At 35.1% G+C, this 19,687-nt stretch overlaps 2 protein-coding genes across 2 annotated transcripts; one reads left to right on the top strand and one right to left on the bottom strand.

Annotated features, from left to right (window-relative positions):
- The first annotated feature begins 215 nt into the window (after positions 1 to 215).
- LOC143634009 (O-fucosyltransferase 10-like) lies at positions 216 to 6,247 on the top strand. Its single transcript, XM_077102201.1, has 10 exons — positions 216 to 536; positions 1,521 to 1,599; positions 1,681 to 1,748; positions 1,932 to 2,024; positions 2,110 to 2,303; positions 3,315 to 3,525; positions 4,120 to 4,287; positions 4,376 to 4,543; positions 5,337 to 5,524; positions 5,598 to 6,247. The coding sequence occupies exons 1-10, from the start codon at positions 216 to 218 to the stop codon at positions 5,761 to 5,763; spliced, it is 1,656 nt and encodes a 551-aa protein (XP_076958316.1). The 3' UTR covers positions 5,764 to 6,247.
- Positions 6,248 to 9,391: 3,144 nt separating this feature from the next.
- LOC143632792 (uncharacterized) lies at positions 9,392 to 16,610 on the bottom strand. Its single transcript, XM_077101219.1, has 7 exons — positions 14,787 to 16,610; positions 11,633 to 11,753; positions 11,456 to 11,547; positions 11,115 to 11,362; positions 10,850 to 10,936; positions 10,630 to 10,729; positions 9,392 to 10,431 (listed from the first exon to the last, which is right to left on the bottom strand). Exons 1-7 carry the CDS (start codon positions 16,608 to 16,610, stop codon positions 9,799 to 9,801), a joined length of 3,105 nt encoding a protein of 1,034 aa, XP_076957334.1. The 3' UTR covers positions 9,392 to 9,798.
- Between the last annotated feature and the right edge of the window lie 3,077 nt (positions 16,611 to 19,687).

Raw genomic sequence — 19,687 nt, 5'->3', positions numbered from 1 at the left:
GAATCTTATATTTTACAATAAAACTTAATAGAAAAATAAACAACTTAGCTTAAAAACAATCATTAAAATAATAATAATAATAACCCCCCATACAGTATGAAATTAGTGAGAATTAAATTCACATGAGCTGCCTCCATAAAATGGGGAAACAAACAAGAGTGAAAAGATCTGAGTATCTGACTAATCTACAAACTGAGTCACACAAGTACAATGCAATGGATGCCACTTTCAAATACTATAACAGCAGCAGTAGTACCACCTCTCCCACTCCTCATTTCACTCAAACTAAAACTAAAACCTCTCGCCGGCGTGAAAACTTTCTGACCGGAAAGTTTTTCCGGCGACGGATATGTCGGTACTTGCTTCTACTGCTTTTATTGTTCGTGTCCGGTACGATCACGTTCGTAAGTCCGTTGTTCGAGCTGTTGTACTCTAATTATTATTATTATTATTTGCCTGGATCGATTTACCGGAGTCATGAGGTGTTCCAGAATCTTCTCACTGATATTCAGTTTGATAATTCATCAGAAATTCAGGCTCAATTGTTTATTGTTGTTATTTTTATTGAATCTGTTTATACCTAATTTGCATTAGTACAGTAAGACAGTCATGTAGGTCTAAATGTTGAAGTGTAAGCATATATGATTATTAAATATATATATTTATATATATGCAAAGCAGGCTTTAAAACACTTCTGATTATTCACTCGTGCAGTCAATACTATGCTATAATGTACATATATCATATCAGTCGCAGTATGAATTTTACAAACCACAAACCTAAGCACACTTGTACTTCATACAGCCTGAATGACTACTGACACAACATACCACTAGTAAGTTATACGAGTCTGTATAAACAGCTTGTATAACACCTTATTTGGCCCGTATGAACGCTTTCGCCATGTATTATGGGCACATATACGGCCCGTGTGATTTGGTGAAGAAGTCATATGCTCCATATGACTTGCTGGTGGTGTATGGATAGTATGTCAGTGGTGTTTATTTAGCACAGAGGTACTGAACTACTATAATATATGCTGTATTATAGGGTCACAGGCCCATATGATTTGGCAAAAATGTATGTATGGTATGTTAGTGGTGTTTAGTTGAGACAAACTGGCAATTGTCTTTTGCACTGGATTATGTTGTTTGGTATATGCATGAATACTAGGTTTGCTGGTGCTATTTAGAATTCTCTTGAAAGCTCGAGTTTGTACTTGATTTGATCCACGCTCATCATTTATGCTGCAATAATAGTATTCCTGTCCTGTTTTCCGTCTATATGTATCAGAGTTAGTTTCAAGACATTTGTTTTTTTTAATAGGATTTTGCTACTTGAAAAATGGGAATAAGATAATCAGATAACAAGTTGCTAAACCTGTCTCAGTAATCACCTTTTCCTACTGATAATCCTTTGCTAGTTATTGAATATGATTACTTTGACCAAAATGTGGAGTATATATGATAACTGCTTTATCTGCTTGAATCTGATGGAAAGTTGTATCTTTTTGCTTTAGTTGTCTAATGTATGGAGATATAAAATGAAGTTGAAAGAGAACAAGCGTTGCGTGACACCAACTACTCGACAGTCTCGTGGTACTAATACTTGTGAAGAACTTATTGAATAATAACATTTTCTTTATTTGTAGCTATAAATCAACGAAACTTTTGTCACAGAGACATACTTAGCTGATAAGTACTTGATTATCGCGGCAAATGGTGGTCTAAATCAGCAACGTGGATCGGTAGGCCACATACTTGTAACCATTATATGTGTTTTTAGCTCTATAATTTTTAGATTATATAAAGGGCTTTATTTCTTGACTTGTAGCACACAAATTGGATATATATTGATGCAAATTTGTAATAATGAATACTTAATATTATTCTCTAGATGTGTTAGGTAACAGTAAACCTTTAAATGACAGATATGTAATGCGGTGGCTGTGGCAGGTCTTTTAAATGCAACACTACTTATTCCTCGTCTTAATTTCCATAACGTTTGGAGGGATTCAAGGCAAGTTAATTAATAAATTATCTTTCAACAGTTTCATATTATCCTATTTTGTTAAATCGCCCCTTGAAATGTGACATTTTCATAGTGAGTTTGGGGACATATATGATGAAGAACATTTCATATCCACCCTTAGAAAATACGTTGATGTCGTTCGGGAGCTTCCAAAGGAATTAATGGAACGTTATGATTTCAATATAAGTAATATACCGACCATTAGAGTTCCGGCTTGGGCTTATGCAAGTTACTATCTGGAACAAGTTGATCCTGTCCTAAAAAGAGAAAGGTTGGTCTTTTAAATATTGAGTGTTTTGAGTATTTCTGATAAATAACCTTTTGCCCCACAAGAAACCAGAGGTGTAAATGAGCCAAGCTGCTCCTGAGCAATTTGTGACCGGCTCGTTAAAAGCTCAACCTAGCCGAGCTTAAATGAATTCGAGGCTGAAAGTAAGTTTTTTTAAAGGAGCCCCAACCTGAGCTTCACTTATCAGGCCTTTGCTGGCTTGTGAGTGTAAACGAGCCTATGATTTAGAACCATAATCTTATAATAATATACTTTATATAAATTTATGCTAAAAAGTAACTAAATTTATATTATGTTGTATATAATATTGTAATTAAAATATATATAAAAACAATTATAAATGTATATAAATTAATTAATACGGAGTAAATAATAAACGAGTCGAGCTCGAGCTTTAGAAATAAAGCTTGAAGCGAGCCGAGCCCGAGCTTCACTTATCAAGCTCAAGCTGGCTTATGAGCCTAAGTATGTTACTTATCTACTTTTTATTTAATATATTAAATATATAAGTTAATATTAATAGTTATTATTATATATTTATATATAAAATTATGCTAAAAATAACTATATATATAGTATGTTATGTACAAAAATTAAAATTAAAAAATATATATAAAAATATTTGTAAATGCGTTTAAGTTAATTAATAAATAATTAGTGAGCCGAGTGCAAGCTTGTAAACTACTCATGAGTCGAGCTCGAGCCTAAATGAGCCAAGCTCGAGTGTGGCGAGCTTGGGCTCTGCTCGTTTTCACCCCTACAAGAAACCCTCGGAACTTTAAATAGTTCTGATTATCCTCTAAACTTGTCATCCATTACAGTTTCCAAATGGCACATCAGAAAAAAGTCAACATAGCCAAAAGTAATGGACACATTAGCAGCCATGTCAGTATTTTCACATGAATTTGAGGGTTTCTGCTAGAAATGTAGCAACTTAGTGTTCTTAAAAGAACTTATCACTTTTTTTGTGGTTTATAAACAAATAAAATGCAGGATCATTCGGATTGCTCCGTTTGCAAATAGATTGGCTACAAGTCTCCCTCCTCATATCCAATATCTTAGATGTTTAACAAATTATCATGCGTTAAGATTCTCTATCCCCATCACAACACTTGCTAAATCTCTAGTACGAAGAATGACCCGTGATAGTTCAAGTTCAGGTTCGGGTGGTAAATATGTTTCCGTCCACCTTAGGTTTGAAGAGGTATGATATGATACCTTTGCAATCTTTTATTTTTTTGTTATTCTTTTATTGTCGTGTTTTTGTATACTCATATATCAAATTAGAATTTAGGGGCGTGCACGAAAAACTGAAATAACCGAACCGTAACTGGAATAATTGACGCAACCGAACCAAGTAAAAAAATGATGGTTTGGTATTATGTTTATTAAAGACGGTTTTTTGATTTTATTTTGGACTTTGGTTTTGCTATCAACCAAAGACCGAACTAAACCGATTGGAAGTCAACCGAACTGAACAAACCAACTTTAAGTAATTTATAAGAAATTAACAAATGGTGTAGGTGTGTAGCCCAAAAATTTTAGATCCAAATGTGTAATAATCAATCAATCATTAATTATAATAAAAATTTAGGCCCAAGTTCAGGATTTAGGGGCATTTTTTTTCGGCCCTAAATTTTCAAGCCCAAATGGTAAGGACCAAGATAAAACCGAAACCAAACGGTTTTCGAAAACCGAATGTTTGGTTTTTTGTTCAGTTTGAGCGAAATCGACCAATGCGCGCCTCTAATTTAGATAATCGGTTTTTAAGTTTTCCAATATGTTTGATTTCATACAGGACATGGTTGCATTTTCATGTTGTGTGTATGATGGAGGAAAATATGAACAACTTGAAATGGAGCAAATACGCGAAAAGGGTTGGGGTGATAAGTTTAAACGCAAATATTATATCATAGATCCGGTTCGTAACCGAATCATGGGTAGGTGCCCCATGACCCCTTTGGAGGTTAGTTTAAAAACTATTAGTTTTCTTATTATATTATGTGGCTATATGAAAGTAAATTTGTTGTTTTTGGTCAAATTTGTTAGCATAGGTAGGGATGATGCTAAGGGGTATGGGATTTTCAAATACAACTCCAATATATCTAGCATCTGGTAAAATTTATGAGGCTGAGAAAAATATAGCTCCTTTGAAGAAAATGTTCCCCCTTTTACACACCAAAGACTTGCTTGCTTCTTCAGATGAGCTGGCATCATTTCAGGTATTAAAGGCTTTAACCAATTGAGCTATCAACTTGTTTTTATTAGTTATGCAACTAAAATATGTATATATTATAATAGGTTAACTTTGGTTTTTGTTCATGAGGTTTACCCAATTTAACCAGGAGTCTCATTTTTTCTCTTATCGTGGCTTGAGTTTCAAAATTTTAAACATTTGAGTTCTTTTGGCCAACTCTGTTAGATTTTTCTGTTATATGAAAGGGCATTTCAGTCCTTTCACAACTAAGGGACTATTTATGTAGATTAGTAAAAAATAATAAGCGCTATTTGCGTAATTTACTAAATTTAAAATAATATATAAATAAATTATGTAATCTACAAGATTGGGTTTGTATTTGTTACATTTATATTTATTATTGATTACTTATATATTACTATTAAATCTTATATATACAGGACTCGTACTTCTTATTTAGTTACAAAAGGGTAACAAAACATATGCAGTTTTTTATAATTTGTTTTCCCCATCCATGTCTAAATAAAGTTGCAGTTTTTTTTATTTCATATCTTTAAATTATTATTTTTATATGACATCGTTTGGTCCAACCGGTCTAGTCGTCAGATCGATAAGACGTCTGGTCTCATGTCTGGACCGGTTCTGAAAACATTGGCCCATGGAAGGCCACCTGGCCAGTGCAAGTTGTGTTTTATATGATCTTATTGGTTAGTGTGGTATTTGTGGGGTCCCATGAGTTCTACTTGTAATGGGTTCTCACCTCACTAATAAAAACATATGTGTTAGAACTTAATTTATCTTATTTACGGGTCGTTTAGGGCTATTCTTCAAGGTTGGCTGCTTTGGACTATATCGTGTGTTTGTTTAGTGAAGTGTTTGTAACCACACAAGGAGGAAATTTCCCACATTTTCTGTTGGGTCACCGCACATTCAAATACGGGCATGCAAAGAGCATAATGCCAGATAAGCGTAAGCTCGTTGTTTTGCTGGATAATACAACTATAAGGTGAGTTCCTTTTTTAAATATATATTAATGCTTTTACCAAACATATTAGCATAAAGTTTTGTTTGATTTGCAGCTGGCATGCCTTCAAGAACGAAATGCAAGTAATGATAGACGAAAGCGACCACAAGGGTGTTTTTGTACCCAAAATTAAGAAATCAACAAGACAGAATTCAATCTATGCGCACCCTTTTCCAGAATGTCAATGTCTTCAGGATTCAAGAAACTCAACAGAAGAATAATGCAGCTTGGTTCTTCTCATATTTATGATCACACGATAATAACATGGTCATATTTAGTAACACACAATTTTGTTTGTATTTTTATACCACGAAGAGGTTACAAAATGAAGTTTTAGAGTATGTACGTGGCCTGAACCATTTCTAAATCCGTGCCCCGGCCATAATCACGCATGATGGGAAGCCGTATGTTGAATTAACATCACGGATTTGGTTTATCATTATGGGCTGTTGCGAGTTTCCCAAGGTATTAGTTGAGTTTTTTCGCATGATAGATTTCAGAGTCCTCGTTGTTAAGATTTGTATATGATGTCACAAGTTTATATGTATTTAATTTAAATATATCATTTAAGAACACCCTATCTCCTTTTCATGCATATATAAGCATATGCAATTGATCCAACTCGAACATAAAATATTTAATTTTCAATGTGATATCTAATTTTATAAAGGACATTGCTGTATAAACACCTTTACTAAATATGTTGGACGGGCACCGAAAAATGGAGGGTTTAAGGGGTTGATAGAATGTCTAGAGGTTGAGGGTTCAGCTGGTGAGTCAAGGATCAAGTAAAAGTGCACGTGGAGGATCTTGAGGGCATGGCTAAAAGCTTTATGTTTTTTAGATGGAGAGGATGATGGTGATGGAAACATTCGCTTGCTCTATACGAGCATATGCCGTTCCATTATCGTATACATGACCTATACAAGCGAAATGCACAGCACTATCGTATACATGACCTATACAAGCGAAATGCACAGCCCTAGACTAACACCTGTATAACATCACATGACTAGGGGTTTGCATGTAAACTCACCCTTTATCAAGTACTTTACTAATGTAATACTTAATATCTTCTATTTTACTTAAAAAGAGTAATTCAGCCTAATATATAATATTAATATTTAATATATTAATGACATATATTTAATATATTAATATTAATATTTAATATATTAATGACATATACTTTTAGCAGTGGCGGACGCGACACGCAAATTGACTACCTTTTGATGAGACAAGGAGACCGACGTTGGTGGAAAGACTGCAAAGTCATACCTGGGGAGACAATCGTGGCTCAACATCGACTGCTGGTGACAGATATAGGCTTTAGAAATAAGCTAATTGTTCGAGAGAAGAAAGGTACGCCTAGAATTCGATGGGGAAGCTTGAAGGATGAAAATCTCCTTCTGTTTAGGGATAAACTCATAAGGCAGACACGAGCTAGACTAAATGAGGACTCAACTCATATATGGGAAGCTATGGCGACAAACATTATCCAAGTAGCAAAGGAGACTCTCGGGGTAACAACAGGAAACACAGGTGGGCATAAGGAGTCTTGGTGGTGGAATGAGGCCGTACAAGACAAGATAAGGGACAAACAACGATGTTTTAGGGAGCTTTTGAGGTGCACGAATGAGGAGGAGCGAGTGGAATTGAGGGAGACCTACAAAACGGCCAAGAGAGAGGCGAAGAAGGCCGTGGTGGAGGCAAAGAACGCGGCCTATAAATGGATGTATGAAAGTTTAGAAACAAAAAGGGGGGAACATGCTATGTTTAAGATTGCCAAAGCTAGGGAGCGTAGAAGGCAAGATCTAGGACCTGTGAAGTTCATTAAGGATACAGATGGACATGTACTGGTCAAGGAGCAGGACATCAAGCTAAGATGGCAAACTTACTTCCACAATCTTTTTAACAATGGGAGAGCTTACCAAGAAGAACATGACAACACACCCTTCCAACGACAACAACCGAATAACTGTTACTGCCGACGGATAACACGAGAAGAGGTCCAGACTGCACTTAGGAGGATGGGAAGAGCTAAGGCGGTTGGCCCAGACAACATACCCATCGAGGTGTGGAAGTGTCTGGGAGAGGAAGGAGTCATGTGGTTAACTAATCTCTTCAATATTATCCTCAAATCTGGTAAGATGCCAGGACCAGTGGAGGAGTAGCGTTGTAGTCCCTATCTATAAGAACAAAAGAGACGCCCCATGTTATGGTAACTACCGAGGAATCAAATTACTAAGCCATACTATGAAGTTATGGGAAAGAATGATTGAGGTTAGACTTAGACGGGAAACCCAGGTTACAGTGAACCAATTTGGCTTCATGCCGGGGCGTTCCACCACAGAGGCAATACGCATTATAAGAAGATTGATGGAAAAGTATAGAGAGAAGAAACGTCACCTGCATATGGTGTTTATTGACCTTGAAAAGGCATACGACAGTGTACCAAGACAGGTGCTTTGGGAGTGCTTGGAGGGTAGAGGAGTACCGAAGAAATATATAGAGATAATTATGAATATGTATACCAGGAGCGCAACAAGTGTGCGTGCGCCCATGGGGATACTGAGTTCTTCCCCGTAGAGGTAGGACTTCACCAGGGGTCAGCGTTGAGTCCGTTTCTTTTTGCAGTAGTCTTGGATGAATTGTCAAAGTCGATTAAGAAGACGCTCCTGTGGTGCATGATGCTCGCAGACGATATTGTGTTACTTGCGGAGACAAAACAAGATCTAAACATGAGGTTAGAGGAGTGGCGATCAACCTTAGAGACAAAAGGTTTAAGGATTAGTCGCTCTAAGACGGAGTACCTCCACTGTGATTTGGGGGGGAGGGTAAATGACAATGATGACATACAGATCACCATTGAAGGGCAGGTGGTACCGCAGGTAACGAAGTTCAAGTATCTAGGATCAGTTGTTCAGAGCGATGGGGAATTAGACAGTGATGTGACCCATCGAGTCCAAGTAGGATGGTGTATATGGAAAGCAGCCACAGGTATTTTGTGCGACAATAGTTTCCCAACTAAACTAAAGGGAAATTTTACAGGGTCGCAGTTAGACCTGCAATGCTATATGGAACAGATTGTTGGGCCATCAAGAAGGCACAAGTGCGAAAGATGGAGGTAGCAGAAATGAGAATGCTACGATAGATGTATGGGCACACAAGGTTAGACCGAATAAGAAATGTTGTGTTTCGGGAGAGATTAGGGTAGCGAACATATCAGACAAGATAAGAGAATGGAGATTGAGATGGTTTGGACATGTGAAGAGAAGACATTCGACGAACCCTGTTAAATCCGTAGAAAACATGACTATAGAGGGGAGGAGGGGTAGAGGACGACCTAAATTGACTTGGGATAAGAGGATTAGGCGGGATTTGATAGACCTAAACCTCTCCGAGGAAATGGTTGGAGATAGGAATTCTTGGAGAAGTAGGATTAGAGTTAAAGATTTTTAGGGAGAAAGGAGACCTTAAGGCTTCTATTTACCTTATTCTGGTCACACACCATATAGTATTATTATTATTTTATTATTACTATTACTATTATTATTATTATTATTATTATTATTATTTCATCCACTTTATATTGTCTCATACATATGTATTACAAAGCTGAGGGTCTCTCTGAAAGCCACCTCTTTATCCCGTTGGATAGAGGTACGGTGTGCCTACATCCCACCCTCCCCATACCCTACTTATAGCTTGGCTGTTGGTGGGACTTAACTGGGTATGATTGATTGATTGTTTGATACTTAAATTTGTTGCTAAAAGAATATTTAAATGTATTAATATAACTAATTTAATTTGTGGTGAAATACAAAAAATATATCTAAAACGTCAATACAAATTTAGGTGTCTTAAAAACTGAAACATCATGAATCACATGGTATGTTGGCAATAGTCAGCCACATTACAAATAAAGATGGTTTGAACAATGCACTTTGTTACATAATGAACATACACTTTTAACACATTTATATCCTCAATTCTTCATAAAACCGGGATCCTCACAAAACTTCTTAACCTATAAGCATTTAGGGTTCATGGTTTAGAATACACGGTTTATTGTAACATCAATATGATATAATACAACAATGCAAAGTCAAATCTCATCAAGCAATTCAGTATTTCAACTTCTGCACACAAAAAGGGCTCTGCCACAACTTCAATATCCCTCTCTCTTTAGGTTTACCAGCCAGCATCACTATTGCGGTTCAAAACAATATCCGAGAAAATAACATAAGTGACTCTTATGATGTAATATTAATGATGGTATCAGATTCCGTTTCTGTAAGTAAACCAGGGTTCTCGGAAACACATTCTTCCACACGGGTTTCAGATTTTGCATCTACAGAATCCGATTCTGGTAGTGGAACGGAATTGCAAATCTGCACAGCAAATCCATCTACTTTGGAGTCGATATCAGCATCAGCAGTTTTGTCAATCGTCAGTCTGACATCTTGCACGACGTCTGTTGCTTCAATGAAATCAGCATCATCAGTTTTGTCAATAGTCAGTCTGACATCTTGTACAACGTCCTTAGCTTCAATGGAATCAGATTGTATATTTTCCGCTAAAACGGGCAAGGGCGTGTCATTTTTAACAGAACAGGTGGAATCATGAGAATCTGATTTTGTTGGACCCGTTTTTTCACTTAATTCCTTAACAGGAGAAATCGGGTCTGATATTTTTATTTGAATATTTGTCTTATCTAATGACTTTTGCAGCATATCGGTTCCGGGAAACACCAACATGTTAATGGATCTCAGTTCTTGTTTGTGGGATTCTTCAAGAGGTTTGAAACCGAAAACATCAGTCCATGTATGCATGTGTTCAGCAATTGCAGGAATAATCAATTTCTCAACATGAAGAGAAGCCAATGCCTGAAAAAAATAAACATTACATAAGCAAATGCTTATTAGTGACCATGAGAACCTGTTAAGGTAAATGCACGGGCCCCACCAATACCCCGCTAACCAGTGGGATCAGCTACTAAAGGTTTTGCAATTTGTCAAACATTTTAAAAGCTAACATATTAAAGTAGAGAAACGAATATAGATTCTACAGAGGATTCTCCTTACTGATTCAATAACCGATAACAACCGTCGGCACATTCCTTGGCGTCTGTATACATGGCGGGTCCCAATAAATGGCATCTCTGCTAATTGAGTCCCATGGATCCTAATCAAGAAAGTTAGATTATTAATGCATATTAAACTAACAAATCTACCATAAATAAAATATCTAGATTATTTATAATGCGGTTTTCAAATTCATATTTAACGCATTAGTCATTCATACCTGATAGACGCAGCACAAACTATTTCATCAGCCCTCTCCAAAACAGCTGTAAAGAAGCCACTATAGTTTAATCGGTTGAAGTTTGACCTACAAAATATTGAAAAGATTAATGATTTAGGCGTCACAAAGAATATGCAAATAATTATTTTCCAACTTTGGCCATGGCATTTAAAAAAGCCCAATTGTACATCCTACCGACAATAACCAATAAAAACCATCAGGTTATGTTTTTACTCTAACAAGGCAAACGGGCAATATAACTTACCCACAATTGTAAACAACATTATGAATTAAGTTGAGCCCGCTTCTCCTATCAGTAATAGGCATAAAGCACTCGTCTATGACTGAAAGAGCAACAGCTAACTTAGAATTGCATTCCACCTTCTGAGATATTTCTATGGATGAACAAGTATCTGCTGCTGCTGATACATCTGACCGATGAATAAAACTCCAAGAGAATCCAGAATCCAGTTCATGCTTTACCCCAACAAGCTTCTGGAAGTTGTTGTATAGCTGCAAAATTTCAAGACAATTACAAAAGATAAAAATAGTAAAAGATAAAAAAAAGCAGTATCCAACTCAGAACACAAGAAAGAAGTTTAGTACCTGTAGGCACTTGTGGCTACAAAAAGACAAATCTGGATCAGTGGGATTGATAGGATTATTGTTATCCATATCCAGACTGCATGATTTATGATCTGCAACCAACCAAAAATCATTATTTGACCTGTATCCCAAATTGACTAGAAGAAAGTTTCAAGAGTTGTACTGTTGTAGTATTACATTTTTTCTCACACATGTGACACACAACAAGTGTGCTTTCAGTTTTAACAGCAGCTTCTGTGACTGTTTCACAATATTTACACGAGCAGTTTGGACAGTGCCAATCACCTTGAGGAAGCATCTGAAATGAGGAGAAAATAAGAAACTGATCAATCAAGAAAGATGGAATCTTTGAACACTTCATTCACTATAATTAAAAGGTGGCAAGTTCGGCCCGTTTACTCATGAATGGGTCAACTGAATCAATTCAGGTGATGCATATAACGGGTCAAACAGATACATAAAAACCCGTCAGAAGGATTGAAGATCGCCAAAGTGTACTTTTAATGCATAAAGCCTCCCAAATCATATTATTTATATAATCCTTTTTTTGGTAATCATGACACACATAGTTATTCTTTAAATTAAATCTGAAAGGCAAAAAGTGTTTCAGGCCAACAAAACCTATTAGGGGTGTGCACAAAACCAAATCCAATAATAAAAAGCCAACAGTTTGGTTTTATGTTTTTTAAAAACCCGATTTTTCGGTTTAGATATCAACAAAACTGCAAAATCCAAACCAAACTGAAAAATCCTGATTTTAAGAACTTAATAAATTAAACATGCTAATACTTACAATTAGAATTGAGAGGTAAAATGGTGCTTTCTCCATATTCAAAAGTATATATATATACAACGAGCAAGCTTACCTGCAGGGTTCTATCGCCTCCCATAATTCGCAAGTATTGTACATAAACACAGCAGCCGCAGATGCTACTTATTGCCTAATATCAACATTTTATTGTAGTTTTTGACAAAAAAAATATTAATGCTTTTCTATATAAAGTTAGTTTATAAAAGTTAAATAAAGTTTTGTTAAGTAAACAAATAAAAATGAGGCAAAGATTTGTTAAGTATATCTATATAAATCTCTACCTTACTTCCACAATATATCCTTTACTCATTTGGGAATACAATTACTCAAGAAAATGCTATAGATGCATATTTGATTTTTCGTTTGAAAAAATGGAAGGCAACTCTATTTATAGGTTATGAGATACCCCCTCTTAAAGAATTGGTGTCCATTTGAGTTTATAGAAAAGGTGTGTCATTCGCATGTCGGTTGGTTTTTATAAAAAAAAGAGAGTTTTGAAATTTCTTTGTGTTTGATTTGGGATCATTGGATCTTGTGAAGTATGAAAAATCTATGCATAAATCAAAAGAAGGAGGATCCTATTTATAGGAAACCAAAAACCACATCTAAACCATTACATCCTTTCACGAAAAGGATATGTTGTTTCTCTTTTATTAATAAAGTAAATTACTAGTTTAACTTCAATCGTAGTGTTGGTCTCCATAATCTGTGTCACTTCACTTTTATTTAATAAACAAAATGAAATATTCTGAATTCATGCAAGCGGTTGCTAATTAAAGCGGTTGCTTTTAATTTAATGCAACTTACTGCACATGTGAATTTCTCAATATTAATATAAACGTATATTCTAATACTTACACTTAGCAGTTAGAATTGAGAGGTAAAATGGTGTTTTCTACATATTCAAAAGTAAACATATACACAATATACGTTTATATTAAAATTGAGGTAAAATGTGTGAAAGTTAGTTTTTTTCACAGTTTTACGTCTCACTATTTTTACTTTCGCTCCGTGACAAATACAACCGGAGAGACAATTTTTTGCCTGATAAAGGTTTACATCTATAGAGAAAGCACCATTTACCTCTCAATTCTAATTGTAAGTATTATATATTATAATATACGTTTATATTAAAATTGAAAAATACAGAGGTGCAATAAGTGAAACTTTGCACTATTTCGTTACACCAAATTAAAGCAACCGCTTTAATCAACAACCGCTTGCATGAATTCATAATATTTCATTTTGTTTATTAAATAAAGCGACAAAGATTATGGAACCAACGTAACGATTAAAGTTAAACTAATTATTCACTTTATTAATAGAGAAAAACAACATATCATTTTCATGAAAGGATGTAATGGTTCAGATGGGGTGTTTGGTTTCCTATAAATAGGACTCTCCTTCATTTGATTTATGCATGAAATTTCCATACCACACAATATCCAATGATCCCAATTCATACCTAAGTATTTTCAAAACTCTCCTTTTTATAAAAAACAATCGGTATGTGAACGACACACCTTTTCGTATCAACACAAAGAGACACCAATTCTTTTAGAAGGGGTGTCTCATAACCTATAAATAGTGTCTTTCATTTCATTTTTCACATCAAAAAATCAAATATGCATCTATAACATTTTCTTGAGTAATTGTATTCCCAGATGAGTAGGGATATATTGTGGAAGTAAGGTATAAATTTATATAGATTTTCTTACTTAACAAATCTTTACTTAATTTTTATTTGCTTACTAAACAATACTTTAACTTTTATAAACTAAATTTATATATATATAAAAGCATTAATTTTTTTGTCAAAATATACAATAAAACATTAAAACAAATAAAAAAAATGCCGATATTAGACAATAAGTTACACGTGCGGCACAACATCTCTAATGATAACAAGTTAGCCGTGTTCGTCTACAATACTTGCAAACTATTGGAGGCGATAAAACAACACAGCATCGCGCGGGTAAGCTTGCTCGTTAACAAAGCTCAACCTTTCAGTTCCCCCTTTTTTTGGCCCAAACTTTCAGGACCTCATCTTGTTGGCCTGATACTTTCAAGCCAAAATGGTACAGTAAGAAAACAAAACCAAACCGAACTGAATCGAAAAAGGCCGGAAAACCCGATTTTAAGTCATTTATAAGAACTTAACAAACGTAGCCAAAGAAAATTTAGGTCCAAATGCGTAATAAGCAATTAAATGCTAACTAACAAAAAAAACGCTAGGCCCAATGCTTCAAGCCCAAATTATTTTTTTCGGCCCAATATTTTCAAATTCAATGCCATAGCTAAAAAACTAAAACTGAACAGAACACAATCAGCACATTATGAGAACCTAAACCAAACAAACCGAAAGATTTTCAAAAACCCAAAAACCAAACTTTTAGGTTTTTAATTCGGTTTGAGCCCTAAACCCACTCAAACCGACCCATGCACGCCCCCTATATGGCTATATGTCATCTATCTACTTATTTTGCACAAAAGATCCAGTAAACTGTCAAAAAAAATTACCTGTATGCCTAAGCAACTCTGATGAAAGGTGGATGGACACCCATCACAACAAATCAAATCACCACCATCGCCACATAAGCCGCACGTGTCATCATTAAGATCATCACCGATCATATCAACAGCATGAAACCCCTTCCTTTCTAGCTCCCCTTGTTTATTCCAAGCATCCATTAAACACTGAGTCAATGACTTTCCCGACTGCACATAAATGTTCAAAAATGGCTGCCCAAGTTTGCTTCCTGCATGAAGCTCAAACTTCAAAACCGTTAATATTTTACTACAACCACAATGAATTCCTTCTTTTGTAATCCACCCTTCTTGCATGACCTGTGTCTTCTTACGGTTCATGTATTGAACCTTTTCACCCGTTTGAACCGTTTCAGAATCGATTAACCAGGAAAGCAGTGTTCTTTTTCCTGAATATGGAACAAACAGATCGTTTTCGGTTTGTTTCCCTCCGTTTCGGATTAATAAAGTACATCTACCAAACTTATTACTTTTACGCCCCTGAACTGAATTAATCCCAAAATTCTGTTTTTTAACCGTTTCCATTGAATCATTATCATTTGAATCATCATCATCACCACTGTCTTCGCCTTTGCCTTCATCTATTCTCTTCCTTTTCATTTCTCTTTCGATTTTCTTGCGTGTTTGTCTGGTCAACTTACTAAGCGTTTCGACAGGTAAAGGTGTAAATTCACCACCAGCTTGTGAATGATCTGTTCCTTCCTTTTGAAGTGCCTCATAAGCTTTGACTATAGACCAGTAAGCGGTTCCAGAAGTGTTTATATAAACCGCATCAAGATAATCTCGGTTCCTTCTTGGTCTATAATCAATAGTCCACCCTGCACTAAGAAGCATACTCCTAATTTTCTCTCTTAATAACTGTTTTTCAGTACCGCTGCCACGTTTAACCACCTTGGTTTCCTTACCTTTAACCGAAGCAACATTATTAGTTAGTGGCGTCAATCTCTTTTCACTTTTAACCACCTTCTCATTGCTAGTACGCAAAACACTGTCACGTTTAACCAATTTTACAGGCAATGATGCATCGCTGTCGCTTATCTCTCGACTCTTAGATAAAACATGTTTTTTCGAACCAGGGTACATCGAAGACCTCATAACCGCTTTACTTTTATTCGAAACATCCCAACGATCATCATCTTTATGAGCCGCATTCAACTGTTTCTTTTTATGCAAAACCGGCCTAGACTCTTTCCGCTCTTCCGGTTCATAATCTTGAAACGGAACAGGTATCGGCTTATGCTTCTTCACCATCACCTTCAACACACCGTTTTTCCCCTGCAACCTAATCGGCGCATCAAACCTATTACTTTTCGCATCCAAAACCGCATTCCTACCATCATAAACCCGTCTACCATTACTACTACTCCCGCTTCCACCGTCTTGCCAACGCGAATAATTCGAATGATGTGAATTCAACCTATGATTATTATCATAATCATACACATCCTTCCTAACCTTCCTTTCAAGATACACATCCTGTTCACCAAACCCTATCCCTAACCCATCACCCGCCTTTCTTCGGGCCTCGAATTCCCGACCCGACACATACCCGCCATTACTAAACCTGATATCAAGAGATCTATCCGGGTTTTTAACAAAAGGGTCTTGAGTAAAGTCTTCATCATCATCATCATCACTGGAGTCAGAATCAGTGAGTCTAGGTCTTTTAGGCAAAGGCTGTTTGATTGATGATGAATCAGTAGCAGTAGTAGTGGGTAGTTTGCGTTTAATAATCAGACACCCAGAAGAGCTTTTCTTCTTTACTATATCTACAGAATGAACACCTACGTCTTTCATCGCTACTGATCAAATTGTATCGAAGATTGAATACAAATAATAAGTTTACAGATCTGGAGACGGCGAATTGAATGATAACACCAACAAATTATTAATTGATAATATCGAGAGTGAAATTAGGGTTTCTTACCACCGAGAGAAAAAATGAATTTGGGGAATTGGATCGGAAGTTTGGTGTGCGTCTGATGACAACAGTAGCCTATTCTAGTTATGTATGCATACAATAGATACATACATGTAACCTTTATCACTACATATCTTTTTATACATTTGATTTTAACAAGTAGAATCAATAGGTGGATTGCTAGGGGTTTCGTCTGTCCGGACTAATGACCGGCTTGGGCTACCTTTAGCCAATGAGGGTCGCGTATGAAGTACCCGGTATTACTTAGTTGGTCGTTCAAAAAAAAAAAGAATATCGCGTACTACTGCGAGTTAGTTTACAAACCGAAACGTAATAATAAAATGACATAATGTGACATTATATGAAATCCACGTAAAATATGGTGTACAAATCACTAAAGTATATGATGTACAAGTTATTAATGCATGTACAATCAAATTAAAACAAAAACAGGAAAAAAAGAAGAAGAAGAATTTTTATTAATCTAGTCCCACCACATCGTATTAGTTGTGTGTCCCCGATGTACACCGTTCGTACATGCACATTAGCACTTCTCCACAACACATGACATGTGTGTCTAACTAGGCCAAATGCAACTCCTACGGGCATGCATCATGTTTTTATTTAATATTTTTTTTCAGTATTTTGATCATGTCTCCTAATCAATACTAACAAACTTGTAAGTGGTAATCGTCATTATTAATTTAAATTAGTATCACGTATTTAGGTTTATCTCTACATTTTATTCAATCAATCACATTAGGTTCTCTCTCTATTTTTATTTCACTCACAAATACTCATTTTATTCTTTTCTCTTTCTTATACACTCACAATATTTATAGAGGTGATAAATGGTACATCAAAGTATTACCACTAGTATCTTGAAAGCATCAAGATATTAGTAAAGGATGTTTTAAATAAGCGAATATTTTGAAAATATGGTTATACATTCAAACATAACCTATTCACTCTCTTTCAAAATTCTGCAATACATTAAAAACATTCAAACTGTCTATTAACGTTTTTCAAAATTACGTGACAAAGGTCTCACAATCTAATGTCTAAGCACGATAAATATGGTCCAACCACCTCATGATATATATGAAAACAAAATAATATGTGTAATTCGACTTTTGCCTATGTGTTATAGTTGCAAAAATGGCGTAAATAGTAAAAATTACATATGTAATCATCAGGATTCAAGATAACTTATATACTTTTTTTCATTTTCGCATATATAATTCTCTTATAATACATATGTAAAAAGAAATAGAAAAAAAAATTGATGGTTTAAATGAGTTCTCAAAAGTCACCCTAGTTCTTTAAGGAACCTCTCAAATATAACTTAAACCGTAAAATACAAGGGATACCTTCTTATAGTAACCTAGTACTTTATAACAACTGTACTTATGAAGTTTGTATATTATAGTAACCTAGTACTTTATAACAACTGTACTTATGAAGTTTGTATATTATTTGTTGGGTATCATAAATTTTCATATTTAAATAAAAGAACATTATGGCCACATACCCATGGTAACCTATGCAACATAACATACAAAATATACGATCACCTTATAGCATAGTCACATGAATCGCGGTACGGTCTGGTACACGGTACGAGAACTGGTACGCGGTTCGTGCATTTCAAATATTAGATATGAGAAGGGTAGGTTCATTCGGAATGCCAATTCAATACGTGGTATAGTGTACCATATACTCTGATACATCATATCATATGCAAAACAATTTATATAGATTTTCTCTAATAATTATTATAAGTTTCTAACATAAGTTAACATAAAATTTAACTTTCAAGAAGCTTTATTGATGGTTTAACTAGTAATAAAATATGTTTTCAAAGTTTATGGTAAACTTTAATTAAAACTCTAACTTTAAGAGTTAAAAGTGTAATTTCAAAATATAAATATGAAGAAACTAACCTAACTTTAAACTTAATCTCCTTTCTTCTCATATGTTGCCTCCATTTATCTTCACACCCTCCTCAATCAACAAAATCATGGCAGTTTGTCATAGATTTTTGTCGATTTTCAAAACGTGTAACTTGTTAAGTCCCTATTTACATTCAATTGACAGAATACACAGAGATTATTGCAATTAAAGTGGTCAAAAAAGTGAGAAATTGGATGTTGGGATTCCGTTACGCGTCTTTTCACAATCCGAAACACCGAATTCGTAAATCGAGAACGCGAATTTGACTGCCATAGTACAATTTCTTCAAAAATTGGGTATGGTCAATTTTGCCGATCTGGATCACGTACCATGAGCGATCGGTTCGATTTTGTACCGCGATCTGGTACAAGCGATCTGGATCGCGGATCGAGGCTAATCTAGCGTATCCTGTGACTATGCCTCCTAGTACTAATTCTCCCTCCAATTTTGTCCTAAGTCATAATGTAATAAACTCAAATCACGATATCATTTATATGAAGGCAATCATAATCGATTTATTTACAGGAAAGCCTGCAAATTTCTAACAAACATCATGTTAATCATCTACAGCTGCTTGGATTCATCTTTCACCTCAATCTTGGTTTTCAATTCTAAGGAGAGAAAAATAAACATGGTTGAAGATAACAATCTAATCTAAAACTAAAGTAAATAATAAGAAGGGGGGTGATTTATTTTGAATGAGATAATTAAACAAAACTTATTGAGAAAAATAATATTTATTTTATATATGTAATCTTAAGGTTAAAAATGTGTAAATGTGAAAGTTTGAAAAAAGTAGAATGGTCAAATTTCAAATTTTTTTATTGCAATAGTTTCTAGTGGTACACAATAAAACTTACCATTTGTAAAACACTATCTTAATGAGTTATATCCCAATACTTTATTAACATTAACACAAAACAAAACAGAGAGAGAGATGTACACAATAAGTCAATAATAAATATACAATAAGCATAATAATTAACTTATGTTTAATTAA

This window comes from Bidens hawaiensis, unplaced genomic scaffold (assembly GCF_021521415.1).
Source record: "Bidens hawaiensis isolate Kalapana, Puna unplaced genomic scaffold, B.hawaiensis_p1.1 tig00000512_1, whole genome shotgun sequence".
NCBI lineage: Eukaryota > Viridiplantae > Streptophyta > Magnoliopsida > Asterales > Asteraceae > Bidens > Bidens hawaiensis.
The sequence above is the reverse complement of the archived record's forward strand: the minus strand, read 5'-3'. Positions and strand labels throughout refer to the sequence as shown.